This window comes from Patagioenas fasciata, chromosome 4 (genome assembly GCF_037038585.1).
Source record: "Patagioenas fasciata isolate bPatFas1 chromosome 4, bPatFas1.hap1, whole genome shotgun sequence".
NCBI classification, from domain to species: domain Eukaryota; kingdom Metazoa; phylum Chordata; class Aves; order Columbiformes; family Columbidae; genus Patagioenas; species Patagioenas fasciata.
Window position 1 is genome coordinate 42,898,011 of NC_092523.1, and position 19,744 is coordinate 42,917,754.

At 39.7% G+C, this 19,744-nt stretch overlaps 1 protein-coding gene across 8 annotated transcripts in view; it reads left to right on the forward strand.

The window, feature by feature from the left end:
- Positions 1 to 2,556: 2,556 nt before the first annotated feature.
- MARCHF1 (membrane associated ring-CH-type finger 1) overlaps positions 2,557 to 19,744 on the forward strand; it is a 237,674-nt gene continuing 220,486 nt past the window's right edge. For 4 of the 8 annotated variants that reach the window (XM_071807732.1, XM_071807736.1, XM_071807737.1 and 1 more), the window contains exon 1: positions 2,568 to 2,679. Coding sequence is in view for 2 of the 8 variants with exons in the window: in XM_065837519.2 (XP_065693591.2) it covers positions 2,628 to 2,679 (52 nt within the window). In the remaining 6 variants the exon portion in view is untranslated. Of the gene's footprint in view, positions 2,680 to 19,744 lie in introns of all 8 variants that reach the window. The other 4 variants (XM_065837519.2, XM_065837522.2, XM_071807733.1 and 1 more) reach the window with 3 other exon arrangements.

The window sequence follows — 19,744 nt, forward strand, 5'->3', positions numbered from 1 at the left end:
TAAATAATGTATACAGCACGATTCTTTCTTCCCTCCATTTTGCTTTCCACATCCTCTATGTTAAATGTGGGGTTTTTTCTTTTCTTTTTTTTTTTTTTTTTTTAAACTGAGAATTTGGCATAAATTTTCACTTGGATTTTGTGACATGTAGCTGTACAAGTTTGTTGCCCTATAACACATATGTTTATGAAAGGTTCATAAATAAAATATTCATTTTTGATACTTGGAAGAATTAACTCAGAAAAGTTTAGCCCTGTATTTAAATGTGATGGTTCTGAATCCATAAAGCTGCTGTTCAGAACCATCTTCAGCACAACCTCTTCCCCAATTTTTCTCTCTTTAAAATTCCAAATATACTGGCTTGCTAGAAGACTAAATCTTGATGTCCAAAGAAAGAAGTTCAGGTATGGTAAGCAATAAACTCAGACACATTTGGTCATAACAAATTGCCCTGTTGTGTGGTTCTTGGTTGTGTTGGTCATATGGAATCAGAGCAGCTGCAGCTAGAGAGTTGTTAAATGTGTTAAGGTGTGAAGGAATCTAAAAAAGTTTGCTAGAGGAAGCTGCAGCTCCCTCTAAACCAGTATTTCCACCAGTGCTATGTGATACAGTTATAATGTGCCTTTTCTGCTGACAGACTGATGCTCTACTGAGGAATTTGCCGTGAGGAAATTGCTCTGCGCTGGTGAACTGAGCTCATCTTTTTATATGAACTTCTCTGAATTAATTGCCTACTATACATCTTCTGTCTAGTATACATCTTTTTCCAGCTAAATATTACTGTTCAAATGTCACCTTGTCCCTTGTTTTATGCCAATAGCTGCCTCTTCATTCACTTAATAGGAATGGTTTCTGTGAGTTTGGGGTATTTTCTGTCTTTTAAATTTTGTGTTCCACTTAAGGAAACCATTGAAGTGTCTTACTGCAATGAAACAGCACTGGATTCATGAGATCAGTAGCCTTTACTAGACCTCGGTGATTAGTCCACTTACCCAAAGCAATTAGCAAAAGATTCATCCTACTGCCTCTGCCTAGGGCTTCAGGATCCCAGATGGGAGGAAGGCCTTTTTGGAAGGAGCGTACTCATTCCTGCATGTGTGTTCTTACTGATCCAGTTTTTCAAAAATCATTCTGCAGATAACAGGAAACAATTTAACACCCAAACACTTTCTCTGGAAAGGAGGAAGGGATGTATTTTGATGAGGTGAGTAGCCATGCAAGTGTGTTAAAATGGTGAAGCAGAGCAGCAATAATAGAGGCTGATGTAGCTCCATTTTCAATTTTATTTTCAGGTTATAAAAATTGCTGTTACCAGCCTGATTAGGTGAAATCTCCAGTAAAATAAAAAGATAAATAAGGTAAGATAAAAATTGCAAGCATGAGTGAAAATGTACTTGTGTATAGCTGAGAACTAAGAGAACTTTTAAACTGGTGCCAGAAGGTGAGGGGACAATTTTGAAGAGTTTTGTTTCCTTTTTACTGTTTATCATAAAGAAGAAGAAATGAATAACAAGCAGACATAACTTCAGAAATCCTTTCATGTTTTGATCTTTGGATCAGATCCCAGGACCAAGAAAAATATGAGAAATAATAGTGTAATCTATTTGAATGAAGTCCATAATATGCAGGTATCCACTTAGTGTTTTCATCATGATGAAGGTGATGCTTGTTTAAACACTTGCCCTTGTGGCAACAGGGCTTGACAGTTCTCCATCTTATTTGAAGAAGCCTGAGGCTTGTACTAATGCTCATTCCACACTGCAGCTCAGACCGATGTTTTCTTTAATTTCTAGAACTGTTAATTGAGCATCATTAAAAAAAAAAAGGAAAATCTCTATGTTCTCTTTCTACTCTTTCTGACCCTTAGAACTATAGAGGCATACTTTAAATCAGCCTGGAAAGGTTTATTCTGGTGATGAAGCCTTTATCAATATATGTAACCAGCAGATGCAGTGTGTTCCTGGAAATTGGGTCTAAGGTAGATTTTTCATTTTATTTGACTTTAGCTTTCCCACTCTGGATCACTGCCTGAACACGCTGCCTCAGGACATCAGTTTGTTAAGCCATCTAAGCCATGCAAACTTAGACTTATTTTCAAACATGGCACGAGAATAATTATACGATCTGGGGTCTAAGCAATGGAGCTGTACGTAGTCGTGTCGCATGTCTCCTCCCGTTCCCTGTAGCCCCCTCCCCCCAGTTCTTCTCCATGTTGAACTAGTGGCTGTGAGATGCCACTTCTGCACCGGTCTCCGAGGGGAAAGGGCGAATTCAGGCGAACACTCCGGTTTTTAATGCAAAGGGAAATAAACCTGCAAATAAGGCTTTGCCGTTCGAATCCTCCGGCGTAGAAACGCTGACCCCGAGGCTCTTTCACACGCTGGCGCTTCCGTGCGAATGGCTGCTGCTGGTCAGCCGCCCCTCCCGGCACCGCGGGGCCGCCACTGACCCGCCACCCCCGGGGGCTGCGCGCTCGCCGCCACCGGCCGCGCGGGGCGGGGGGGCTCGGCGGGATGACATCATGGGGGCGGGGCGGCGGGCGGGGGGAGCCGGGGCGGGGCGGCATCGCCGGGCAGGCGGCTGCTCGGGCGGCGGGATGGGGTGGAGGGTGCAGCCCGGCAGGCAGCATGCCCCGCCGCCCCGGCAGCCGGCTCCCTGAGGCACCTCGGCCCGCCGCTGGTGAGTGGGCGGGGGGCGGCTCGCTTGGTGCGGGGCGGGGGGGCGACGGTGGGTACCTGCCGGGTGCAGATACTACTTTTTTTTTTTATTTATTTTGGGAGGGGAGGTTTCGTGGTGGTGGTGTTTTTTTTTTTCTTCTTCTCTGAGAAGCGCATTAGGGCATCCCGCGGTATCCTGCTGTTGTTCCGTTTCTCTCGGCCGGTGGCGGGTACCGGCAGAGAGCGAGGGTTTCCGTCTTTTCCATCTTTTAGTTTCAGCTTTCAGACGGGTCGGCACTTTTACAGTCGCCGGTACGGAGCACCGGCCCCTGCTGGCCCGGTCCCTCAGCCTGCCGCCCGTGCGCTGCTGGGCGAAAAAAATCAAAGGGAGTTCTCTTGCTCTTCCAGCCCCTTGCCCAAGTCGGAGAAAGACCTGAGGAGGGACCTGCCACCGAGCGCCCGTCCCGGCCCCCACCCGAGCCCTGGAGCCGCCGGGGAGCGGGGGCTGCTGCGGGCATCGCCGCTCGGGCAACCCGCTCCCCACACGGCCCTTCCCCAACGCACCTCCGACCGTGCCAGGACAATTTCACATCTTTCTCGGTTTAACGCCGGACTAAATGCTGCTTTAATATTAAGGGTTTTCTGAAAAGCGTGGCATGTTGCAACTTGGTAGCAAGAGGAATCCCGGGTTAGAAAAACCTGGTTTGGGAATGTGGATGAACCTACTTGTCCATTGCTTGTAATCAATTTTTTAACGATTTTTGTTTTGATTTGGTTTTTGTTGATGCTCAGTATGTGGAAAAGGGGATAGAAGTACCAGCCCTTTTAAAATAAGACGGTGGAAATGTGAAGGAAGGTATTCAGGCTTCCACCGCCGTCAGCATGTCTTGCTGTGACTGTCTAGCGAAGGTTCCTCTTAATCTGGCAGTTCTCCTCACTTTTCCGTTATCCCACATATTTTGCCCAGACTTCTGGGGAGCAGAAGTGTAAAATGCCTTCTCTCACTTCTTGCTCATTTTCCTCTCTTGTATTTGCAAGTTTTGGTCACGAATGAATTGAAAGGAGGGAAACACAATCTTATACTTTAGTGCAATTTAAACTGTCTTCATCGTCTAGCAGAAAAGTAATGAACTGCCCTGTATTTCTTCTTATCTGTTTGAAATGCTGCAAACTTCAATTATCTTACTGCGTATGGAGATCTACAAATCTGATAGTTATTATAGTGCATTTTCTGAAATCCCTATGACAGTGGCATGGCTTGAAGTAAACGTATACACTGATGTACTACTGCCTCAGAGAATGAGTAGAACGTTTCCTTGTTAATACAGAGTGGCTAATGTGGATGCTGCCACAGCACTTCATTGGAAAGTTGGGAACTAATTAGCTGTTTCTTACAGCCAGAGTTCCAGATTTTAATTAGAGTTCCTGTCTTCAAGTTTAAAATGATTAAAGCAATGCCAAAGCCACTCTGGTTATTTTCAATGTTTGTTTAAAAAAAAAAAAAAAAAAAAAAAGAAAAAGAAAAGAAAAAAAGAAGTAATTTCAAGCTCTTTGAACTTCACGTTGAAAAACAAATCCTTCTGTTTGGGGTTCTGTCCCTAACTCTGCTGGATGTGGGGAGTGAGAAGATGCATTTTGTGTGCATCTTGTATTAGATTGAGGAAGGAAACTAATTAATGACAATGAAACTTACAGGTTTGCTATTCACAGCATATTGATTTCAGTTGGAAAAACATAGTTTGGAAAGGAAAACTGGAATATGTAAACTAACGAATATAGTACTGGATAAACTGTGAGCATTCAGGTGGATTTCCTGATGTTCAAACCACATAAAAGGTTGGTTGGAGACACGATGATGCTTCCTAACAATACTAAAATCTCTGCTAATGTCTAATATTCCTAACCAAAAGTCTCACCCAAACTTACATAAAGCTCTCATGCTGATTAAATATTGTCACCCATTATCCCCTCTGTTAAGCTCATGTGCATACTTCTGTCTTCATTTTGCTGAAGAACAGTTACTTGCTTTAGACTTTAAAAAGAAAATTCAGTGTATGGCTGATTCATGAATACCCTGCTATGTTTTTAATAACTTTCTTACCCTTTTTAGGTGTTTGAGAGATTTGCAAATTGATAGTTCCTGAGGGAGTTGTGATGCTGATTAGACTTGCATACTGGGTTTATTGTGACTATTCCACAGCACTCTTGACACTCTTCATGGGAAGAGTTTAATGTTTTTCTCACACTGCTAAGCACATGTGACAAGATTTAACAACAGGTGCTTTAAAATACAAAAAATGAGGCTTTCTGGAAAATGCGCACTTTATGAATGACACCCTTTCAAGGCATGTGGATGGATCAAGTTAGCAGTGCTTGAAAGTCTCCCATATGGGACTGACAGCTGAGTGTAACTCTCTGAACTTGCTTCATTTCGCTGTTTGACCCAGTCAGAGCTGTGGTAATCTTCATGTCATGATGGAAAGTTCTCTTGTCTGTACAAACATTTAGAGGATTTTTAAAAAGTTCTTATTATTTAATAGTGACTGAATTCTGTGCAAAAGAAAGTTTTTTGCTAAACCTTGACTGTTAATTTGATATCTCTAGATATTTACCTTCAAAGCACTCAACTACTCTGGTGTCAGGTAAGCTGTCAATGAAAGCTATATAATTAAATTTCGAAGTAAATGTGACTAATTTTTCCATACTATGATTATTCCATATGTTTGTTAACTACAGCTCACATTGACTAATATGATGACAGTATGGATAATGTGAGAAATTGTCATGTTGGTTTTTATATTTGATGTGGGATTTCTATACATGACTGATGCAATTAACTGTTTTTAATATCCTCAGAGTAACTGTCTAGCTTTAGACAACTGGCCTTTCTCTTGCGGAAGAAGCAAGTTCATGTGCCAGGAACACCTGTGTGAAAAAATATTAAAGCATTTATTAGATTTTTAGAAGATTTTGTTAGCTAGAAAGTCCTGAGAAACCCAAAGTAATCTAGGAACAAAATTCCCCAAATGTGATCTATGACACTTCCAATGTGAAGAGCATTGGAACTGGAAGTTTCCCTGTAGCCTGCAGAGTCTTACTGGAATGGTCCAACTAGGAGCTGGTACATCTGCTGGTAGTCTTTTCCCTTTTCTCCTTTTTCAGTTATCATTAGCTTCTGTTGCCACAGCCATGCTGCTGCAAGATGCCTGTTTTCTATTTTTGCTGCCTTTTTGCATTGCTGCACGACCACTTCCAGGTTTTCAACTTGAATTTTGTTTGGTTTCTGTAGGTATATTATCCATTCCTTAACCCAGTAGGTTCATCATCATGTAGCATACACAACAATGAAATTATATGTCTTTACTAGAAAAAAAAATTAAATACATATATAAAAAATTAAATTAAATGAAATTAAATCCAGACTAGGCTCATCATCTTAATAGGAGTGCAAATTCAAATAATGTCTTAATAGAGGAACTTAAACCTTTTATGTGATGAGAATAACCTTGTTAATTATTAGGGTTAATGAGGTGTATTCCTTTAAAGTGAACAGAGTGATCACAGGCCAAAAAAGAGGACATCTCTTCTGCTGGATAGTATTTTTCCAAATCATTGGTAATTGAAAAAGGAATTTTGTTCCAGGCAGTCATGTGGTATTACAAAGAAGAATAAACACCTATTAAAAAGTAGACTTTATGATACAAGCAGTCAAACCAATATGAAATGGTAAAATAACATTGTTTTGTATAGCCATCTGGTGGTTGAGTGCCTTTTTTTAAAATTTTTTATTATTTTTTTTTTTCAAGTTCATTTGCAACCAGGCATACACTGAAACAAATCTTGTTAAGTAGAGGTCCATGCTTTGGAAATAGTACGGTGTTTGATATAATTGCATTATTCCGTGTTGTTTCACAGCTCTCTATGGCATTTCAGTGCAGCTTGTTTCATATGGTTCCTTTTATAGAACAGTTTTTGAGATGCAAAGGAGTTAAAGTTGCTTAGGGCAATTACACTGCAACAGTGCAGTCTTGCTGGTTGTAGGACAGGACCCGTCTTGTACTGTATTGTGAGAGGCATTGGCAGTGTTGAACTGTGGAAGGGTCTAAAGTTAATTTCAGACTAGGTGACTATTGAAAAATAAAATTTCTGATTTTACAATGAAGATAATACTATATCTATAGCTCTTTTATAATCTTACAAAATGAATGTTTTTGCACAAGGAGTGCGGCATTCAAGGGGTTGAAAACATTTCTGGTAGCTTCTGTGTAGAAAGAATTAATCTTCCTGCTTGAATGTTGTCCCATTAACTTTGCTTGTCTGCTGCCAGATTTCTTCATGAGTGTGTCTTCCAGAATTGACCCACCTATCTGTCCCTATGATCTGTGAGCATGCCTGCCCCGGGATGGTGGTGGGAAGTACGGTGCAACATGAAACCGGAGCTCATTAGCTGCTGCCCTGTTCTGACTTTGCTGGAGTTTTAGTGTTTTGAAGTGAGGTAGCTGGCTGTATTGCATGGTCTGTGTGTGTGTCTGTCTGTCCGTACCAGCAGTGCTGGTCAGGTGGTTAGAGGCAGTGGTCCTTTCTGAATCTGCAAAAATTTTCCATGAATGTGTGCGTTCCCATCCTGTATAAGGAATAAAGCAAGGAAAGAAGAACAAATAAAATGGACCTAGATGTAGCTGTTACTGGACATTATAAAATAAAGAGGAAAGGGCAGTTTTGTGCTACGTAAACTTTCCTTGATAATATAATATATGGTGTGGGAGAAAAAGTGGTGTTACTGTAGGTTAGCTGCATGTAATCAACGGTAGTTTGAAAATTCTCTAACTTGTGGAGGTTTTGGTTTATAAAACTTAAATCCATTTTTTATATTCCCTTCAGATGCAAATAATAACTTCGTATTTTTATAAAATGTGAAACAATTGTTAAACTGTTAAAACTTCATATTAGGCAGAAGTGAGTGCATTTTTGGAAAACCAAACTATATGATACAAAGTTTACTTTGTTTCATTTATAGCAATGTGATTGTGTTTTGTAGAGAAAAAAATGGTAGTTCAAGCCCTAAGACTTCAGTAGAATAAAAAATATAACTTAAGTTTGGCAGATCAAGGAGGATAGGATGTACTGGGAATGTTTCTATGATTGCCCGCCAGCAAGCAAAATCCAAGTTTGGATTATTTGTACCTTCAAATGAACTTTTCTGTAGACAAAGTTAGATGTCAGACAAAAAGGGTATGTAATATTTGACTGTATTAAAATACTGGACAATGTGGGACATAGTGGAAGAGCTGGGGTACAAAGTACTTCAGAACACTCAACAGCTTCAGTGAGTCTAATCTATTCAGCAGCTTAGTTTGAGAATCTAAAAAACAGAACTTTGTTTCATTTGTGATTCAGAACAACACCCTTTTATGTTTATCTCTGTTGCAAAATTAAGTTCTTTAAATAAGGTAGTGGTCACTGATTTCCTGTAAGGCTTTCAATTTTCCTCTGAGGAACAGTTTCTCTGTCCTTTTTGCTGTTTATAAATGCATTACAATTAACTACTCCCTTGTGTCGTGTTATATTTTTTTACTTTACTTTGCATTATGCATCCGTAGAGGGGACAAGCTGGGGAAGGGAAGGGGCACCACGATTCTGCAGGAACTTGTGGAAATGTAATCAGTGTGGCATTGTATGGTTAGGACTCCCAGTGAAGAGAGGTAGCGGAGAGCTTCTGTGCATGTCATAATTGTTTTGATCATGTTGGGTCACTGAGTGAAAAAATATTTGAGGTGAAGAGTGTACTAATTCTCATTTTCCAGTTTCTGCCCTTCAGCTCTCTAAAGGAGAGGAGAAGAGATTGCAAATGAAAACACAGTGAGGGAAAGCCAGGCCATATTTGCAGTCATGGGAGCAGCTTTCTTGACCTCCATGGAGTGTAGTTTATGTTGTGATGGCTTGATGACTGCAAGTCTCATGGGAGATAGGGTTCTTCGTGCACCCCCCTTCCCACAAGGTATTATTCTCTGAAGTTTTTTCCAGATGGAATTTTTGAAACACCACTGATGTTATGGAAGAAAAGGACTTCTTTAGCATGGAAGAAGGGTTCAAAGAGGAAAAAAACTTATTAATACATTTATTCAGATGTAAAATTGATGAAACACAAGTCAAGCTAGATAGACATCTAACCTCAGGGACAAAATTTTTGTATGACATCAAGTAGTAATAAAATAAGGACTAGGATAGGATTTCTAGCTAAAGGAGAAATGAACTTTTGGAGCCGTATTCTGGCAGGACAAGGGTGCACGTGTGTTGCATGGTCAGAGTTTTAAGGTGAAGCCCAAGCCCAGTGTAAGACATTGTAGGACTTTATAAGTGTCATGAATGGAGGCTTGGAGAATAATGTGGACTGCAGCATTAATCCTGGTGTATTGCTGGAAATCATCACGTGGAACCCGTTTGTGCAGCAGAAGAACATGAGATGAACTCCAGCTCTCTGGTTGTTAGAGTTGGCTGAGTGCAGGGGCAGCTGCAGTGAGGTCTCCATTGCTCTGGATGCCATCAACTGGAATAGGAGAAACCCTTGCTCAGAAGTAGGCTGTGGAGTGAAAGTCCCACATGTTAGCACCAAGTAGGGTGTAACAGGACTAAACATAATTATACTTGCCTGATCTTGGGCCTCGATAGGTAGTAGATGACTGTGGTTCCCAAGGGAAGACCTTGGGCTTCAACAATTCCAATATGAGAAACTGGCATCAAGCTGTGTGACCAGTCCTTGCCATGTAATCTATAACTGCAAGCACATTCCTGTCCTGGCCTGTGGTGGACAATATGCTACTTTACCTCAAGCTCAGGGGAGTCTGTGCTGCTTCTTTGGAGAGAAACCCTGAAAAGTGGCTCCTGAGTAGCGATCCCTTTTAAATGATGTCTGGTGTCTTCTCACAGTGGTATGGTGTCTTCTCATTAAAGTCCTTGAATGAAGTGCAGCCAAACACAGGTCAGCTAATGTGACCAAGTTGTTTTTCTGAGGCGTAGTAATAATTCCAGTGCAGTGTAGAAAATTTCTCTATGTAATAACAGTATCAAATTATCCTTTTCTGTGCTAACTCTACATCTGGATAAACAGTCATTAAAGAGTCAGCTTATGGATGCAGTTTTTGTGGAGACAGATGCTTTTCTTTAAAGCTGATAAATGTTTTCAATCCTGTAGAGTTATGTTTAAAATGCATCTTCCTTGTTTGTATAGGATCTTTTTAAAATCGAACTGTAAAATCAGTGCCTTGGGTTAGTGAAAGTCCTAACAGACAGTTTGAGGTATTGGATGGAAGATGGCATACCTGCAAAAAAAGCCAAACCGATTCCATCTCCTCTTGTCTCTCAAATGCTGCTCTTCATAGCTGGCTGGATGTGTTTTTCTGTGGTGCTGAGAGAAAGGGACTGTCTGAGGCAAAAATGCTTCAAGAAAATAAAAGCTCTTTGATAAACTCTTGCGAGAATAAAGAGCTTCATTCAACTTTGCAATCATATATGGATACACTGAAGTTGGTAGGGTGGGTGACTTAAGGTAGAGCAAAGTGTGGGAAATCAAATTCTAACAAGAGGAATATGTGAAAATGGTCTTTGCAGCCACACACAGGGGAGGAGGGGAAAAGAAACAGCTGAACCTCAAATATTTTCTTGATGGGTTTGTGACATGAGCAGTCTCTGCACTTTGTGAGAAAGAGTTTTCTGTTTTTTTTTGTCTTTTGAATTGTATTTGTAGTAATCATCTGCTGATTTTATTCTGTCCTCCTGTGAAAAAACTTTAATATAAACCCTGTTCAGTCAGTAAGTGTTTGAAAATAGCCATGTTTTATTTAAGAGGAAGGGTGCCTCAATTGCATGTGTTTCTCTTTGAAAGAGAGTGAAAGGCAATGTTACAAAGAATGAATTTTGGCAAGCGGGAAGAAGGCTTGAAGAGAAATGACAGAATGTGTGAGGGGCAGTTTTTATCCCTACTGAAAAGGTGATTGAGGAGCTTAAAGAGGAAATTATAAAAAGAATTTCATTGAGAGGAAGATGAAGGTAAGATTATAGAAAATGGAGAAAAGCCTAAGCAAACCGAAGGAAAATGAAACTGTAAAATCTGAGGTAGGGGTAGGGTGGAAGTGAAAAGGAGGGGACGAAATATCTATGAGAAAAGAAGATTGATATGAAGGAGGTGAAATGATCAGAGTGGAAAAGTAGTGGGAAAGGGACAGAATTGAGATATGGAATGAAAGATGATGATCACTGTATGTGGAATGGGAAAAGAAAATTTTGTTTTAAGCATATACTGTGTTTAACTTTTCAAAAACCTTTTCTTCCCTTGTGCTACGGGAAAATATTGGGCCAGATGCGGCAGCCTGAGAAGGGTGAGGCTGCCATATCTCCATTCCCCAGGTCCCACCAGCAGCAAGGCTCAACATGCGTCCCAGTACACATGCACTCACATGTGTGCCTGTACCCACTGCTGGTGCTGCACCGTGGACATACGTGTCCTTGTCACCCACACCAGGCTGACTGACACTAAAGGCCACTTGCCCCGATCTCTCAGTGGCAGGCAGCCAGGTGCGTGGGCAGTCTGTTCCCAGTCACTGCGCTCAGACCCTCATGCACACAGACATAACGTATAGAGAACCCCACCCAGGAAAAGAGTTAGAAAGAATTTAATAACCAGATAGTACAGACTACAGATAAGGCACATGGCACAGCCAGGCCAGTGAACCAAACAACAAACTCTTTGCATGTAGCTGGCCCTTTTTATCCACTTATTCTTCTGTTTTCTCGCACTTGTTCCTCCCCAAATTGTGTAAATCCATCCCTGTCCCTGCCTTTGGTTCCTCCTGTCAACATCCCGTAGTAAATCCTGTGCAATCCCCAGATGCCATTCCCCTGTGTTCCATAATGTGTCCTACACGCTTGGGCAGTGACCCACCTCTGTTATCTGTCAATATCTCTATCAATATCTGTCTGATATTGACTCATTGTGATGGGTTTCACACCTGAACATTGGGGCTGAGGGAGGGGTCTGGATGGGACCTCCATTCCTCCAAGTCCTTAATTTGTGTTCTTGCTTGCATTTGCATCACTGTGGTCCTCTGGACTTGTACAGATGGGTCACTGATGGGCTCCCATGATGGGCCTGAGAGGAACTGGGCAGGGTATTATTTGGGCTGCCCCACCTGCCATTGTCCCTCTCTGCTCTTTTGCTGGGGTGCAGATGAACTTCTATCACATAATCTAATAGTATACAGCCATCTTCATTTTCTATGGGAATTTTAAAGAATAAACTCATGATGAAAATATTTGGCTAAATAATAGGTAGCAATGAAAGAAAAAAAAAGTATTGTTTTAGGGCACATGGTTGCTGCCTCCTTGGTTTGGCTTTATGCTATGGAATACAAAACATGTTGTATGACTTGTTGAGTCTAGTTAACTTAGATTTTTATTTTAAAACTTGAAAGGGATTATTCTTCAGTTAAAGTTCTAGTCAGTAGCATTAAGTTACAATCCAGGTAATGATAATAGTTACAAAGCAAAAGCTGATGTGTGCTTGTGATTGGCTGTGGCAATGTAGTGGGACGGAATTAATTTTTTCCCAGTTGCCACCAACATTTCTTTATGCATCTTTAAGAATACTAGATTACTTCTAAAGACTGTAACCTTTGTAATTACTTCTTTTAAATCCACGCTTGCACATATGCATGTTCTGCAAAGCTGTCATTTAGATAGACTTGAAGCCATGGAAAAATGATCATGTTCATCATTGCAATTAGGTTTTTCACCACTGTAGGACTGGAGAAAAGAACCTGCACAGAGAAACTGTCAAGCAGAGTTAGACCCTGCAAAGAGTACTGTAGTAAATAGCACACAGTTAATCAGATATGTTTACAAGAGTGGGGATGAGGAAACATTAAAGATACGGGTTTACCTAAAAGCTTTTTTGTGCACCACATTTTACACCAAGTGATTTCAATCGCCTACAGGAAAAGTGATACAAGTATGGAAATGGAAATTAAGGTGGAATCTGAGTGCAGATCTGATGGAAAGTGGAGCAGCTAGCTAATTAGGTACTAACAGGGCAGTGTACTTTTTTTTTTTTTTTTAATAAAGAGAGAAAAATTAATCCAGGCAACTGCAGGATTATGGCTTTGACGTCAGTGTTGCTCAAGTTCTTAAACTGCTTTTGGAAGAAAGGATAGTTCTGTGCATAATGGTAAAAGAAAATTGGTGAAAAGTATTAGGAATTTACCAGAAACTGGCACTAAGGAAGTGTGACAGATCAAGGGCCCCTTTGCCTCAGATGTGCTCATATAGCTGTTTGTATATCTAAACTGTAAATAATATCAATTCTAATTTTAAGAAACAAAGCATACTGTCAATGTTTTTGACAAAGAGTCATAGAATAGTTTGGGTTGGAAGGACCTTCAAAGGTCATCTAGTCCAGCCCCCCTGCAATGAGCAGGAACATCTGCAACTAGATCAGGTTGCTCAGAGTCTCATTCAGCCTAGCCTTAACTGTTTCCAGGGATGGGGCATCTACCATCTCTCTGGGCAACCTGTACCAGTATTTTACCACCCTCATGTATCGTGTCACTAGTTGGGAACTTTACTTCTTTGGTAAGTTGAAATTTGGTAGGGTATATGAGTACTCTATAAATGAGTGGGGATAATCACAAGGAAAGAACTGCTTATTCTAAGACAACGCTGATATGAGAGCAAATACCAAATTGACTGTGCATAAATTTACCTAGATATTAGAATAGGATTTCTAATAAATTGAATAACCTCCCAGTTGAGGGTATTTGATATCAAACCACATCTTACTGCATTGAAGTAGACTCTAAGAAATTTATAAAGGAGCTTTCATAAAGATAAAGAGATGCCTGCCAAAGCAAGGAACTAAATTTGTGGAGCAAAGGAAATATTTTCTGTAGTATTTTCCTGAAATAAAACTCACATAAAGTGAATGCATCAATATAATGCAAGTATATTTGAACAGTAGATGCAACTCTTTCTCCATGATGGTATGGAGATAGGTTTTTCAAATAGAAGCAACCAGTTTCAACAGTGGTAACAATTGGAAACAATTTGGAGATAATAGAGTTTTCCATAGAAGGGCAATGGAAATTTCAACAAGTGGAAATTTAAAATTGCTATAAAAAGCTAGAATGGAGTTTTATTGTGTAAATGTTCTGAAATAGATATTTGAAATGATAGTTGAAGATTGTGATAAATGTTGAATACCCTTCTTTTACCCTAATCATCTATTCAAAGTTTGATTTCCTTGATAAGTGGCACTGGTCATTGTTACTTATGCCTTTTGCTGGGCTTTAAACTCCCTGTGTGATTTCTGCCAGTCTTCTGAGCAGAAATTTTTGAAGGTTTCAGCAAGGTTAGAGAGCTGAGCTGGGGGAAAAAGATAACTGTCAAATGCTGTTAGAAACTTCCACACTCTGATGCTTCAGGACGGGGCCTTGAAACAAAATGGATCGATTCTTGTGCAAGGAATGTGTTTCTCCCCTTCCTCAGAAGATTTATTTGCTTGCGGAAAATAACAGACCTTGAAAACACCTGTTCTTGTGCTGGGAAGACTTAGACTTTATTGGCTAAAACATCTCTAAAATTTAATGGCTGGGTCAAAGCAGGATTTTTCTGAAATCACAAACGTTGAGTCATTTGGGCTGTGGGAGATGAAGGTGTGAGCAGCCCTGCTGCCACATGCTGCCCAGGAGCTCTGGAAGAGAAAGCTGCTTAGATGGAAGAGTCATGCGAAAGCAGGGACTAGGAGGAGAGAATTACAGGGAAGAGAACAAACCCGAAGAGATGAGTGCTTGAAACCTGAGGAGTGGAATTGTGGGAAGGGGAAGTATTATTCGGAGTCCAGGCTAGAAAGGTGATGTGCTGAAAAATAAAATAAGAATTGATGTGGTAAGATGCGATTCAGATGAGGATACTAAAGGGCAGGGATGAGAAGGAGCTAGTTAAGAAGAACATCAGCTCATCACTGCCTGTGCAGTTTTAGAGGGTGAAGGAGGACAGTCAGGTGTGCCCAGCCAAAGCCAGGAGTACAACCCGAGGTGCTCGTCTGGTGGCAGTGTAGACAAAATGTCCCATTGATTTGAGTTTTTGGTCACATTTTATTACAGGAGACACAGTTGCTCTGCAGGTTTCTTGGGTGTATGTGAATGTGTGTTACAACTGCATGTAATACCTTTTCCATACTTTCTTCCCCCTCTCCATAGAACATTGTTCAGCATTCTGATGTGCTGGGGACAAATCAGAGCTGTATGACATTTTTATCTGTACGGCTCTTGCCTCATTTTATTGTGCATGGTGAATGAGGCAGGAATTACTAGAGGAGAAGTGGTTTTTTAGTCAGACAGCTAAATGTTACTCTGGAGATATGGCTTATATCTTTTTCTAGGTAGGTTCTGTTTGATGCTGATCAGAGTATTTGCGGTTGTGTATTTTCACTGTGTATTTCTCTCTTTTTCTGGATGCCCTATCTGAAAGTCAGGATCTAATCTGCAGAAGAGTTACATTATTGGATCAGAAGTTGAAGGAATCTTAGTGCTTGTTTGCTGTAGAGGCTGTGCCAGCTCTACCTGTCAGTGTCTGGAGATTGTCCTGAGACAAGTATCATATCTATATATTTAGTAACCTTCAGTCTTATTAAGGAAATGACACTCCATTCATATGAATGCCTTTTGGTTTATCAGATTGATAAAAGAAAATTCTGCTGTTGCTTTTAATAATTTAGCCTCAGACCTAGCTTCCTACTTACACATTAATGGGTAGCAGTGTGAAGCTCACTCCAGTTCACTTTCTGCTTTACTCTGTAGTGCCATGGTCTCTGTAGGGCCTTAGCAGCTGTACGAGTTTCACTGTTGTTTCCTTGAAATAGCTATTATAGAGCTGGAAGGTTCTCCAGGCTATAATAGTCCATTGGCTATGCAATTCTGTAATGGTACTTCAAGCATTATATTGTCTGTAATTCCTTGTGCAATCATCACAGGTCTTACTGCATTACTTAAAAACGCACAGGAAGAATGCAGATGGTTTACCGGAAATAGACAACAGAATAGTCTATTTTATATATATATGTCTTATTTTTCCATTTCACCTTCAGCTGAATAAGAATTGCAGCCTATTTTTGGATCTCTGAATTACAACTTTATGCCTCACTATCTCTACAATAATTCTCCTGAAGTGTAGAAAACTTTGTTATTGCAAAGCCAATAAATTACACACTTCTATGCTGACAAACTAGTAAGAATTGTGACAGGCAATTTTGTTTTTTTTGGCTAATAATAGGAGAGTTTCTTCGTTTCACCAAAGAACAAATAATACAGAGGAAATCTGAGAACATGGTAATTAATTCTCTGAGTGAAAGGGTTCCTTCTCTTGATGTTATAAACAAAAAGAAAAAAAGTAATAAAAATGCTGTTTAAAATAGAATTAATATGCTGTGTGTTATTTACATCTTCTAATGATTTAGATCACTTGTGAATGGGGAAATACCAGATATGATGGCCTGCAAAATTGACAGAGAAACTAGGCAACCTCTGGTCATGACTTTTTTGCGATGACAAAATCTGTTATGGAAATAAGTTCTTTTATGGTAAGTTGTTATGGAAGAACATGTCCTATACTTTCTTGAACTATTTATAAAGTAATTTTTTAAGAAAACATTTTTTAAAATAATTGAATGAGATTGTAAGAAAGATAACAAAGAGATACGTGCTTATTTACCTAGGCTATAGGATGATGAGATAAAAGAAGATGTATGTTCCCCAAACGACACGTTTAACTTAGAATTCACGATAGTTTTTCCCCTTGATAGTAACAAAAAATAATGAATCGTGGTTATCCGATTCTCATCCATTTTTTCCCCTCGGTAGCACAATTTCTGTAACCTATACTGCATAAAATAGTGCTGAGCCAGGAAGCTTAATGAAATATTTACATGAACACTTAACTAATAGACCTAACTTTTAAGATTTAACAGACCACCTGCTCAGCAACTGAAATAGAGCAATGCTGGTTCCAAAACTAGCGTAGTTATTCATGGCCAAGGAAGCATCTAGGGTAGAGATCCCAGAAAACTGTTTTCTTATCCCATTAATTCTTTTTGGCCTTTTCAAAATAATTATTTAGTTGAGAAATCATATAACTTCCAAATGAAAAAAAGGATGGCGATGGAGGGGAGAACGACATGAGAAGAGGAACTGGTAAAAAGAAGCATCTTAGGGTAGCATCCCAGAATGCTCTCACTTAACTGTGTCCATTATGCAGCTTGCCATCTCTCTCTTATAAGCCTGGTTAGAAAAGACATAGATGGTGCTGGTCCTGGAGAAGTTTGTTTGTACTCCTCTGTGTAGATGTCTTTTGTGTACTGGAGAAGCATGTGCTGAAATGAAGGAGGAAAAAGCAAGGAAAGGTGGCAGTTCCACATTGCCAGCCCATGTCATTCCATCTGTGGAGGTTGCCAAGATGAGGTCTTTGGCTGTTAGTAGGACATGAAAATATTTGAACTCTGAATGTGGAGGCTTTTTGGTCTCCTTTATCCTGGCCTTCCACAGTTAGGAATTCAAATATTCTTTTACTTGTTCAAGTATTGTGTGACGTTACTGCCTATTAGGGACCTATACTTTGTTTGTAGTAGATAGGTCATACTAAAGTGATTTAAAATACCAGTTGTCGTAATCCTGAAATTCTTTAGCCCGTGCTAATGTGCTTTTATAGAGGGCGGAATTGCTTCAATATTTGTTCTGTGTTTGGAATTAAAACCAAAAATTACTTTCTCCAGTTCTCTCCAGAACCTTGAGCAAAGTTATAGAAAAGGTAAAAACCTCTCTTCCCAGGATTAAATGTATGCCTACATGCCATATGAAATAACAGATTTGTAGAAGCGCCATTTGTTGACATCCATCAGAGACTATATAGGTGTATGTATGTGTATTTAGTTGAACACTTTCAGCTGGGGAATAACATGTGGCAAAGAGGCAGTAGGGGAAGCTTAAGTGGCACAGGGTCAAGGAATTTTATTTATTTATTTTTAAATCTTGCTGCAATCCCTTTTCTCCAGTAAGCTTCTCAAGATGCTTTCTGTCAGAGTCAGCTTTCATTTACAGCTCATGTGTTTTGAGGCTTTTTTCAACCCTCTCTGGTGGCAAAATAGCCGATTTGCATTGCAGATTCTGGTGAAGTTTTCAAGGTTCTTTTTGCTCCTTGTAGTACAGGGTCAATATCTAGAGATAGAAAATTTCAGGAACAGGTTCTTTCTTATCCACCATACTTCTGAAGTGTTTACTTGCTTTTTAACTTTTTACCCACAGAGAAAGCAATATGGTTGATTTTCAGTCCTGATACACTCCGGGAGTTTTGGTTTTTTAGTTCCCTCTGTAATATGTCTCTGAATTTCAGAAATATTTTAGCCCTTCTTCTTTGCAAACCTGTTAGAATATTCTGATTGCTTTGCTTTTTGCAGTTCCCTGAATTGTTATATTTGTGGTTGTGATCATAGTTATGGTTATAGATTCTATTAAGTCTCATAATGGCACTAAGGTAATGGCATTGCTAAACACAGTGGACAGCAGTTCTGTATTTCCAGGCTCTCACAACTGCTATGCTTGATATTCTCATACTCTATATAAGAGTATATGAAGTAAACCTCAGCCATTGTTATGACCAGAAATATCTGGCTTAACTGCTGGGATTTTTCTTCCAACTGTACAGATCTAGGTGTAGACAGGCATATCAAGATAATTTTGACTCTATATGTCCCAGCAAGGACTTTAGCCAAATAAAATAGATACATGTTTCAAGTATAACATCAGATAGCAATTAAATGCAATGTTTTGTTTTGCAGGGGTGTAGGTTTCTTGTCAGACCCAGTTGCTACACTTCCACTTTTGTATTTAAAATAGTTTTCAAGTTTGTTCAGTCGGTGACAGTGGCATGGCCTATCCTCTCTGCCTGTGTCTAGAATGAGATGAGATCTATCAAGTAATAAGCTAATGCCATTTCAGCAGCTTTTATACAACACATACCCATTACTTTTTAGGTTCACCTGCTCAGACAGGCAATGAGTAGAAGACTGTAGAGGAGATTCAAAATCTGAATAGTCATATGAATTGGAAAGAGCCAAAATAATTAAATACCCAAATAAAAACCATTCACAAATTAACTGTTAAGCAGTAGATATGGGGTTACAAACAAACTTACAGATTCTTACCGTAACTCCTACTAACCGCTTCTGATGTGAACATGAAAAAATAAGATGCATTTTTTTCCTGCACAATGATAGTAATTGTTCTTCTCAAGTGGACCTGAGAGGGCTGATGTTCTTCACAGGTAAAGAATGTAAAGTATCCTGTTAGACCAATTGCTTTTATGTTGAAGCAACAGAGGACATGTTTTCCACTTCTTCAATATGATAGTTAACCCTACTGTCATATAGCTACTATGTTAGTACCACATATAACACTAATTATGTGTTAGTAGTTACCACCAGGAAAAGACTGTCATACTTTGTGGCAGTGTACAAATCTCAGTCAGTGTTGTAAGTGGTGACTCTTTCTTTCCATAGACAATTGCAGCATCCTCACCAGACAAACACACCAGTTCTTACTCAGCTCTGAGGCTGCATAAACAGGCACAAGTTCTGCACATCTTGCAGAACACAATTTGAATATTTACTATTTTGGACTTCATGGTGCTGAAAAAGTGAATATTTTGCCACAGCTCTTATTACTACAGTGTCAAGCAAGATCTGGTTTTGACAATGTTCAAGCTGAAATAACTTACTGCTTATTTTTGGCATAGTATTCAAAAAGTCAGGAATCAAACCATTTTATCTGGCTTTCAGTCAGCATTTTAAGCTTAGGCTTCATGCTTTTGTCCTGTAACAAATGTTATAAAGATTGCAGAACTGGCAGGTACTGCAAACACTCCAAAAAAACAAATAGAGGCTTTTTCAGCTAGAGAAGTATTTGACAATTGTGAGCATTTCTGCCAGGAAGCATTGCTAGCATCCAGTTAAGGAATTTTCTGTAACAAGAATTCCCTGAATAGTTTTA